Source organism: Homarus americanus, unplaced genomic scaffold (genome assembly GCF_018991925.1).
Source record: "Homarus americanus isolate GMGI-L3 unplaced genomic scaffold, GMGI_Hamer_2.0 scaffold18453, whole genome shotgun sequence".
Lineage (NCBI taxonomy): Eukaryota > Metazoa > Arthropoda > Malacostraca > Decapoda > Nephropidae > Homarus > Homarus americanus.
The window spans coordinates 104,928-116,451 of record NW_024746232.1 but is presented as its reverse complement, the minus strand read 5'-3'; the positions used below and the strand labels follow the sequence as shown (position 1 = coordinate 116,451).

At 42.8% G+C, this 11,524-nt stretch overlaps 1 protein-coding gene across 1 annotated transcript; it reads right to left on the bottom strand.

Moving 5' to 3' along the window:
* Nucleotides 1-5,120: 5,120 nt before the first annotated feature.
* Nucleotides 5,121-8,183, bottom strand: LOC121879158 (cuticle protein AM1199-like). The gene is made up of 3 exons (XM_042385756.1): nt 8,104-8,183; nt 6,492-6,736; nt 5,121-5,529 (listed from the first exon to the last, which is right to left on the bottom strand). Exons 1-3 carry the CDS (start codon nt 8,110-8,112, stop codon nt 5,349-5,351), a joined length of 435 nt encoding a protein of 144 aa, XP_042241690.1. The 5' UTR covers nt 8,113-8,183; the 3' UTR covers nt 5,121-5,348.
* Between the last annotated feature and the right edge of the window lie 3,341 nt (nt 8,184-11,524).

Genomic DNA, 11,524 nt, shown 5'->3' with positions numbered 1-11,524 from the left:
GTGAGCTCTCAGGTGACTAGATAGGCCGATACGAGATCGGCAGGGTCGTTCACAGATGTTGCACATGTGGAGGGCTACATCTAGTGTGGGAGGGGTGGCGGTTGGTTCTTTCCGGCGTTGGTGCTTGTCTGCCTAAGTAAGCAGTCGGACTAACTAGACAGTATTTACACCTTCTCGTGTGGTGCTTCTCCAAGTGTTACGGTGTGGAGTAATCGTCTCCCAGGTGAGGTCTATTTGTCACTTTTTCAGGTTTGTCTTAAGACTATCCTTATACCTTTTCATTTGCCGGCAGCGTTACGTTTACTATTCGTTAGTTGACGGTAAAGTAGCTGCTTTGGCAGTCTACTGTCGTCCATACGGTTAATATGGCCAGTTCAACGCGGTTGTTCATGGGTAATGGTAGCCTCTATGCACCTACAGTTGGTGTCAGCGAGAATACTGACGCACTCGGAGGAGGAAACGTAGACTACGTTGATGAAAATTTTCAAGTGCTTTGAGTTGCCTCCTGTATGTGACCCATGTCTCGCTGCCATATAGCAAGGTGGAGAGGACCACTGCTCGATATACGTGCAACTTTGTAGATAATTTCAGCTCCCTACAAATAAAGACATGGGTACGGAGTCTGCCAAAGGCTTGAGATGCACATCTCATCCGATGTTGAATCTCTTCATTGATTTCCGCGGTGGTGGACAAATGAGAGCCGAGATACTGAAAGTGGGTAAAATTAGGTGAGGTAGTACCGTAAAGCTGGATGGGTGGTGGAGGTGTGGCTGAACCAGGGGCAGGCTGAAAATTAATCTGAGTCTTACGTACATTCACCTCAAAACCGAAGTGTACATACGCATCTGCGCAGGTGTTCAGGATCACCTGTAGGTCGTGTTCAGTGTGAGCAACTAAAGTGAGGTCGTCTGCATACTGAAGTTCAGTAATGGAAGATGTAGACACCTTTGTTCCTGCCTGGAGTCGTCTTATGTTGAAAAGACCCTTCATACGGTACTGGATGTTCACCTCGCCGGCACAAGTAAGTAAGGCAGCCAAGAAAATGGAAAAGAGAGTTGTAGTCAGTATACATCCTTATTTTACCCCCTTTGAATGAGGAAGAACTCTGACTGGGTGTCGTTGTGCAGGACACTGCCGTTCATGCCATGGTGGAGTTGCCTCACAATGGCGATGAATTTTGGTGGGGAGCCAAAACGGCTGAGAGTCCGCCAGAGGGCTTCTTTGTTGACCGAGTCTAAGGCCTTGGTTCGGTTGATAAAGACATGTACAGGTCATGACACTGTTCTCTGCACTTTTCCTGTATCTGTCGGGCAGCAAAGATCATGTCAGTGGTGTCACGTGATGGTCTAAAGCCACATTGAGATTCTGGGAGGAAGTTTTCTCCCTCAGGAAAAAGTCTGTTTAGGAGGACTCGGACGATAATCTTGCTGGCTATGGACAGCAGCGAGATCCAGAGCTAGTTGCCACAGTCTAACTGATCTCCCTTGTTCTTATAAATATTGACAATGAAGGCGACTTTAAGAGTTTGGGGGATTTCCTCCTTTTCCCATATATTCTCCAGGAGAGAGTGGAGACGGCTGGTAAACAGAGGTCCTCCTACTTTATACACCTCGGCTGGGATTCCACCGGGCCATGAGGCTTTGTTATTCTTCATCTGTTTGATGGCAGTAGCTACCTCATCCAGTGATGGAGGATAGCCGAGGTGAGTCAGCTGTGGATGCTGAGAGGCCTGCTGGGTAATCAGGATATCCACATCGTTGTTTCAGTTGAGCAGCGAAAGGAGTGCTCTTTCCAGTGCTCAAGGATGCCTTCTTCATCTTTAATTAGGGAGTTACCTCTGGATGAACAGGGCTGCGCCATGAGTAATTGGCCCATAAAATTTTTTAGTAAAATTACAAAAAATGTAGATCTTCTGCTGATCTGCGAAGTTTGTGCTGGGCCATCGCTTTCTTCTTACGGAAGGTATCATCTTTGGTCCGAGACTGAGGGCTGTTCTGCCAGTCAGTTAAAGCAGCATGGATGCACTGCAGGAGTCTTGATGGTGAAGAGGCTTTTTATTGGCAGGGTAAGACTTGTGCAAGTTGCTTCCCTGTTCGCCATGAGGGCTAGACAGCGGTGGTAGCTGAGAGCGAGAGGGAGCAAGCAGTGCTTGCACCTTAACACTAATTTATTGCCGCCACACTAGATGCATTACACCACCCTGTGCACACACACACACACACACACACACACACACACACACACACACACGGACATACAGAGACTTTGGATGGACATACATGACTACAGACAGACATACAGAAACTACGGACGAACATAGAGATTATGAGCAGACAAATAGAGACTATGGCTGGACAGACAGAAACTATGGACAGACAGACAATGGACGGACACACACAGATAACAGATGGACAGACAGAGATTATGAACAGACAGAGACAATGGACGGACACACACAGATAACAGATGGACAGACAGAGATTATGAACAGACAGAGACAATGGACGGACAAACACAGATAACAGATGGACAGACAGAAGTGCGCCGAACAAGACAAGAACAATGGACTGGATTGTAGCCCACAAGATAACAGATGAACAGACAGAACTATGGTGGAATAGAGACAATGGACGGAGACACCACACAGAATGGCTCGGAATGGACAGATAGGGTATGGGCAGACAGAAACGGCAGGACGGACAAAACTTACAGATAACAGATGAATGAACCTGATTATAGTGGGCAAGAACAATGGACGAAACACAGATAACAGATGGACAGACAGAGATTATGAGCGGAGCAAGAGACAAGCTGGATGAAGACTTTTACAGATAACAGATGGACAGACAGAGACAATGAACAGACAGGGACAATGGACCCGGACAAACACACAAGGTGCTGCTGATGGACTGATTAGAATTAGCAAATTGAAGACAGAGACAATGGACAGTTTACTTTAGAATACAAACAGATGAGCCCAGAGAAATTATGAACCGGAGGACTTGAAATTAATGAGGACGGACAACACAGATAACAGATGGACAGAGAGATTATGAACAGACAGAGACAATGGACGGACACACACAGATAACCAGATGGACAGATAGAGATTATAGAACTGGGCAGAGACAATGGACCGGACTGATAACAGATGGACAGAAGAGAGATTATGAACAGACAGAGACAATGGACGGACACACAGATAACAGATGGACAGACAGAAACTATGGACAGACAGACAATGGACGGACAACACAGATAACAGATGGACAGACAGAGATTATGAACAGACAGAGACAATGGACGGACACACACAGATAACAGATGGACAGACAGAGATTATGAACAGACAGAGACAATGGACGGACAAACACAGATAACAGATGGACAGACATACATAGAGATAAAGAGTGAGAGAGAATAATGGTTGATAAATATTTTGATGAATAAGTAAATAGATTTATAGTAAATAGATATATTCGTAGATAAAGTTATAGATAAACACCTTAAGCTATATTAAGTATAAAGACGGAATGGGTGATAAAATAGGTAGATAAAGATATATATTATATATAAGTATAGCTATTTATTAGTTAACTGAATAGCATGGACACATTAATATTGACGTTACTAGACAATGACACCCTATGGATTGCTCTGACAATGATTCACGTGTGACCTGAGGGGGTGGGGGGGGCAGCGGCTGGGACTCACTGCTGAAGAGAATGTTCCCGGCAGGTGCTGGATTCTGTCTCTATGTGGGAGACTGTTAGCTGGGGACTTGGTGCTGGGCTTGTGCTGTGACTCACTGCCTCTGAATTCTGTCTCTCCCTGTCTGTCTCATGGAAGGAGCTGTAGGCCCCTTCAATTGGAGGTGTCAGGCCGGCAGATGTCCTCTCTCAACTAACACTAATCTGGGTGAGTCTAGACCGGTGTTTGATCAGGTGCTCGGTCATGTCGCTTATTGTGGTTCGCCGGTCGGCAATGCTTCTTAATTATTACCCAGGGTGTGTCTGACCAGTTGTAAGGTGTACTGGCTGGAGGACAGTTTCTTGAATTAACAAGGTCATGTCGCCGTCTTGTCTCATCACATGGCGGCGAGAACTCTGTTGGGACAGGTCTTAAGCTCACTCTAATTAAAGTAGGGTGAGGCAACTTACGTGGGTGTACATCTAGTTACTGCTATATGTGTTGTTCTTTTCTGAGCTGTAAGCTGTGGTCTGATAAACAATCATTACACCTCCCGTCAAGACCAATGCTTCCATACCGGTGAACTGATGACACACATAGACAGTGATCGTGGTAATATCATGTGCAGTGTCTAGAATGGCCCCTGAGGCGAAAATACAACCTCACATTTTACAAACAAGAACCTCATAGTAACCGGTATGTATTTTTTTTCTACTGGCTTGGTTTGATCTTACAATACTCACTATAATATATAGCTAAACATATAGACAGGATGATAGACATATAGCTAGAAAGATATGCAAACCGAGAGACAGACAAGTATATAGAAAATTAGTATATAAATAAAAAAAAATCGATAAATAGATTAATGATAGACAGAAAAATAGACATGTTATAAATTTTTACCTATAATAAAGATAAGTAGTTGAGACAGGGTGCAATATACAGCTGGGACGGTAAAGAACGATGCTTAAACACACACAGAGAGAGCCTTTATCACCTACTGTACACATTCAAATTCACTCCCACATGTATGATATAAGGTCTCGTGTGTGTGTGTGTGTGTGTGTGTGTGTGTGTGTGTGTGTGTGTGTGTGTGTGTGTGTGTTAAGAGCAGGAGTAATTTGGTTGACTGTACTGTTGCAGTCTATCAGTTCGAGAGGATATATTCTTCCTGTTTATTGTGATAGGAAGTAAAAGTGTGTTTCGGTGATTCGTGTTCGGCCGAGCGTGTAGGTAAACAGTGTAGGAGAAAGGTAATACCACTTGGGTACCTCAGGACTAATGAGTTTATGATTTAGTCTTACGGTATTTAGCCTCGGTTGTCCTGCGGTATACATTCATGAGGGATGTAAGGTATTTATAGTTTAATTAACCTGGAGAAGGGCATAGAGTCGTTCACACTCATATTTGGGAAATCAGTGAAAGTATTTTGAATGCGAAATGTGTTTATTAGTCATTGCAAGTGTGAGTTACAGGCGAGGTGGTGTGTGGTGATTCCCTGGGATGCCGGCTGGCCACCCTCAAGCTACGATCCTTGTTGTCGTCAGAGCCTCAGGGTGTTCCTGTGAAGTGTCGGGGAGACATATGGACGTCTTGTACAGGCTATGGTGCGTGTATGAGGGTCCTGAAGGAGGGGTTGAGGGAGGGAAGACATCTTAGAACCTTCTGCGTTCATTTGGAAGCTCACGTGACGGGTTCGCCTGGGCAAAGCGGATCTGTTCGATGGCGTGGGCAGGGAGGGGGTGAGGGGTCGGGATCAGAGGGGACTCAGCGCGGAAGCCGTTCTCGTCGGCGATGTAGCGGACCTCAGCGATGCTTCCGTCATCAAGCCGGAACCTGGAACATTCAACACCAGGGTGAGAATAACGGGAGTGAAGTCATGGGAGTTGAACGTATCTGTTTGATTACTCAGATCATGTCTTATTACTCAGATCATGTCTTATTACTCAGATCATGTCTTATTACTCAGATCATGTCTTATTACTCAGATCATGTCTTATTACTCAGATCATGTCTTATTACTCAGATCATGTCTTATTATAAGTAATTGAATTAATCTTTTAATTCATAACACTAAGGTCATGTTATTTACTGATTTATAGCACAAATATGATATAACGAGAATAAAACACAAGAATCAAGCGATGTAACGCGAAACATGGGCAGAATCCTATATAATTAGAATATAGCGGGTGATAGGCCTATAACAAGGATATAACACATAAATCACGTGATATAACAAGAATAATAAGTCATATATTCTATATGACATAACAACGCGATAGGAACACCTCTATAACTACCATCTACTTTTTGCAACTAGATCACGTTGTATAATTAGAGTATAAAACGCGATATAATTAAGAATCACCAGGATGATCATTATGCTATAAGGAGATTTAACGTGATTTAAGTAGCATACAACATGATATAAGGATAATTAATGTGATATAAGCAGCATCCAACACGATATAAGGGGATTTAACGTGATATAGGTAGCATAGAACGCGATATAAGGGGATTTAACGTGATATAAGTAGCAAACATCATGATATAAGGATAATTAACGTAATATATGTAGCGTCCAACATGATATAAGGAGATTTTACGTGATATAATTAACACCCAACGATATAAGTGGATTTAACGTGATATAAGTAGCATAGAACACGATATAGGGGGATTTAACGTGATATAAGTAGTAAACATCATGATATAAGGATATTTAACGTAATATAAGTAGCATCCAACATATGAGGATACTTGTAACACACGAGGACCACCAGTATGATTCTTACCTGTAGGAACCCTCGATGTTGCTCTGGCCAGCTGCTCCGGGTCGGCCCACAGCACTCACGCTCGTTCCATCCTCAGACTCGAACTCGTAGCGGAAGTTTCCATCACCCTGGTCGACGCGGTTGTCACTGAGGATGGCGATTTGGCGATAATCCTGTCTAGGTAATGGGGCTGGGCGATTCCTGAAGCTACCACTGCCGAACTGTGGCGAGGCGATGGCGACGGCGGCGAGGCAGGCGATGATGATCTGGGATAGCATGAGAGAGTAGGAGTGTTAATAGATATCAGGAAGAATGTTGAAGCTATATCGTTCTATCTTATCTATCTCTCTATCTCCAGATCTAACCATTTCTTACCTGTCCATCAGTTTATCAAAGTCTGTGTTTTTTCTTCTATTAACTGTATTCAAATCTCAAACTCAGAGAAACCGAACATTAATAATAATAATAACCATAACACAGATACAATCAATATCAACTTCAAAATATTTCAGGAATAAATTCTTTAACAAACTAGAAGATAATAATAACAACATCAATACACTTGAAACATCTGAAAAAAGACAAGTATAACATCTCTCAGTGTATCTCTAGTAACAAGTTTACATCAACGTCAGCTACCTGGGTTGATTAAGAGAGAGGGAGAACAATGTCAGCAGGTATTGATAACACTAGACACACTAAGAGCTTATTGTCCATCGGTAATGGTAATAGTGTATAGTTCCTGCCATACCAGTGATCATAATAGTCTAAGTCACTCCTGTACTGTATAATACCAGGAGTTCTCTCTTTGGTATACTTCTTTATGGAATGGTATGTGTACACCTCTTCATGTACTGGTATGTGTACACCTCTTCATGTACTGGTATGTGTACACCTCTTCATGTACTGGTATGTGTACACCTCTTCATGTACTGATATGTGTGCACCTCTTCATGTACTGGTATGTGTACACCTCTTCATGTACTGGTATGTGTACACCTCTTCATGTACTGGTATGTGTACACCTCTTTATGTACTGGTATGTGTGCACCTCTTCATGTACTGGTATGTGTACATGTACTGGTATGTGTACACCTCTTCATGTACTGGTATGTGTGCACCTCTTCATGTACTGGTATGTGTACACCTCTTCATGTACTGGTATGTGTGCACCTCTTCATGTACTGGTATGTGTGCACCTCTTCATGTACTGGTATGTGTACACCTCTTCATGTACTGGTATGTGTACACCTCTTCATGTACTGGTATGTGTACACCTCTTCATGTACTGGTATGTGTACAGAGGCAGGGTACTGTGACAGTTGACATATCAGCTCAAGTCTTAAAAGGCGTATCAGGTTATCAGTAAGGTGAACTATGATAAAGTATTGTGTTTTCTTGAGTAAACATTAACTCATACGACCCAGTGTAGCCTCAATATGTCAGAAACGATAATAGTACCTTAGTAAATTAAGCCAGTATTAATGTATAACAGCAAAGGACCAATTCTTGACAGTTTTCACATTAGGTTGAATTTTTGGTTTAATTTTCAAGATTAAACTGGGCATTTAGTTATACATTTGCCTTATTATAGCTTATACTCTACTAGAACCACCTGTTTGTATTTACTCACGAGCTTCATGTTGAGAGAACGAGGACCCAGACGAAGATGATGTCTAGCTGCCGAAGACGCGCTATATATACACCCACTGGGCAGGGCATCCCGGGAGCGCGTCACAGTTTTTGTTCCCTCTTCTTTTGGAGTGACCCAAGGTCCTGAGGGGCCACTCCTAGGGCAGCAGGACAAGTTCTTGGGCGGATTGACTTTTCCTTCTGCTCTGGGCAAGAACTCAAAGTGGGTGACCTCCACATCCGGGTACATGCCAGGTGGTGTATTTCGAGACGGCATCAACACCTACCCGCCACTTTGTCTCTTGTTGGCTGGACGATCGAGCACGAAGAGAAAGGAAGTTTATAAGAGGCAAGTGAATCCTAGTCTTAAGTGGTCATACTAGTTCCCTGACCCACACACAGTATTAATAATTTGCTTAAAAAAGAAAGATTGGTTACTAGGCCAGCAGACAGCAGCCAACACCTCCTTGACAATATGATTAACACGGGATAAAGTGGTATTTTCAGACGATGTGACTGATGGTTATAATTTTTTTCCTCCTCCTCTTGCTACTCCTCCTCCTCCTTCTCCTCTTCCTCCTCCTCCTCCTCCTCCTCCTCCTCCTTCTCCTCCTCCTCCTCTTCCTCCTACTCCTTATTCTCACCAGTTTCTATTCATTATCCTCCTCTCCTTCTCTTCTTCTATCTTTTTCTCCTCCTCCTTCAACCCTTCATTTTCCTTCCTTTTTTCCTCCTTCTGTTCCTTTTTTCTTCCCCTCCTCCTCCTCCTCCTCCTCCTCTCCATCTTCATCTTCCACCCAAAGACTTATTATTTTGCGAGCCTAAATTTACAACCAGCTTACACCTGGTTCTGTGTACACCTGAAGTTTAGATACCCCCCTGACCTCCCCCTGACCTCTCCCTGACCTCCCCCTGACAGGTGTTGGTACTTCCCTCCCCTTCCTTCCTTCCTTCCACCTCCCACTCTCCCCACCATCCTTCATACTACCTCCCACTCCCCTCCTTCCTTCTCCCTCCTTTTCTTCTCATCCCCCTTCCTTCCTTCCTTCCTTCCTTCCATCCTTCCTTCCTTCTCCCTCCTTAGAAAGTCAACACATTAGCCTCAACATTTACAATTAAATAGTTTACACTTCGTCGAGTTTGCATCTCACGCAAGGGTTATCTTGTGACCTTATTCAGATAGTTAACTAATTTCCCAGACTTAATTCCCTCAGAGACTTGAGATTTCTAAAACCTTCCCAACAACGTAGAGAATTATTTGATTATTTTACACCTTTGTCTAAACAACTAATTAGCGAATTCAAAATCACATTCTACCTGTAGGAAGTATTTAATTTTTATAAGTATTTTTTATTTTTGCTAATTAATTTGCATCTCTTAATTTATAACTCATTAGCGTATTTACACATTATCACGATGCGTCTTTTTGGTTTACAAGGTTGAGTCGTGACTTAATTTACAAAGCAGATTATTCAGTTAATTTGTTTCTCTTATCAATATCAACCTAACCTAACCTAACCTAACCTAACCTAACCTAACCTAACCTAATCTAATCTAACCTAACCTAACCTAACCTAACCTAACCTAACCTCACAATACACTATTAAATCATTTACGCCTTCATGTTTACAACCTGATTTACACCTCAATCTTGTCTATGCATCATGACCAGACCGGGTCGTGACCTTATTTGGAAAGCAGTTAATTTTCATAACGTATCTCTCTGTCTCTAAAGGTTACACCCACACACATATACAGGCAGACATACATACACGTGCACATATACATACCCAAATATACACACGCGGAGACTCACAAGCTTATTAAATGACAGACAGACAGACAGACAGACAGACAGACACAGACAGACAGACAGACACAAGCTTAATATTATCATACAGCACACACACACATGTCCTTCATTATCCAAGCTTAACTATAGAGAGTCGCTGCTATTTCCCTGTCAAGGTGAGGTTGAAGCCCAACTTTGTCGAGATTAATGTTGACCTCTGCCGTGACCTCTGCCGTGACCTTTTTTCCGCCTTGTTGCCCGACAGGAAGGTCACCTGGTATGATTTCTTAAGAGACGAGACAACTCCTCTCATTAACGTGTTGTTCAGTTCTTCACAGGTGCTGTTCAGGTGCACACGGGTATTGTTCAAGTTCACATACGTATTGTTTATGTCCACACAGGTGATGTTCAGGTTTGTGCAGGTGTTGTTCAGGTCCACACAGGTATTGTTCAGATTCGCACAGGTGTTGTTCAGATTCGCACAGGTGTTGTTCAGATTCACACAGGTGTTGTTCAGATTCGCGCAGGTGTTGTTCAGATTCGCACAGGTGTTGTTCAAGCCCGGATAGGTATTGTTCAGGTCCGAGCAGGTGTTGTTCAGGTCCACATACGTATTGTTCACGCCCACACAGGGATTGTTCACGCCCATTAGGAATCATAATGAAAAAGAACTCCATCTGCCACCAGCTGTGAATGAATACCTCATTTGGCAGATGAGGAAGTAACGGCGGTCGAGTGCAGTGCCGGTCACGCTGTTTACCCGAGTGCCTGAAGGGGATAAGTGTACAGCAGGTTGTATCTACACTGTCCTAAACGAGAAATCATATCTATGGGACCCAATCTCACTTTCAGGATTGGAACCAAGAAGATTAGGAATCGTTTGATTGTGGGAGTATACTATGATTGGAACCTAGATTGAAATAGTCTTTATGTAACCTATTAAAGCCACGAGGATCAGAACCCATTAAATAGGGATCTAATCTTAATGGTCTGGTTGGGTTAGATTAAGGACGCGTTTACTTTCATACCTCTATAAATTTCATCGTAATCCTTTTATCAATTATCTTACAAATTATATGAAATGATTAATATAACTCACCTCAGTGCGCCAAACAATTTAATTTTATTTGTGACGAGGGAATATATAAGTAATAATACCTTCAATATACAGTATATCAAGGGCCTCTATGCTGTGTTATGGACAATGTACTACACCCTATGTTAAGCGCCTTGTCATTATTCTCTCCAAATTACAATGGTACCATCTTCGTCATCATAAATTACTTCAATAAATTCTTTCATTATGTAATTATCTTCGTCTACAGATCATTTACTTGATCAATATGGAGACTGGTTATATGAGATTCAGTCCTAAACCTAACCTAACTTAAGGGATCAGAACCACGGCGGACGGATTCAAATCTTATACAGTATATTCCTACCCCTTCCCCCTCCTCCCCCCCTCCTTACAGCCTCTCTTGTTAGGGGGTGGGAGGAGAGGACTTCTAAATATATATATATACAGTAGGCTAGATCTCTATGACATTTCTCTCCCCACCAACAGGTCACAGACGCCATGATATACCAAAGGTCATATCTGGGTCTTGATCGCCAGTGGCCAACACAACCT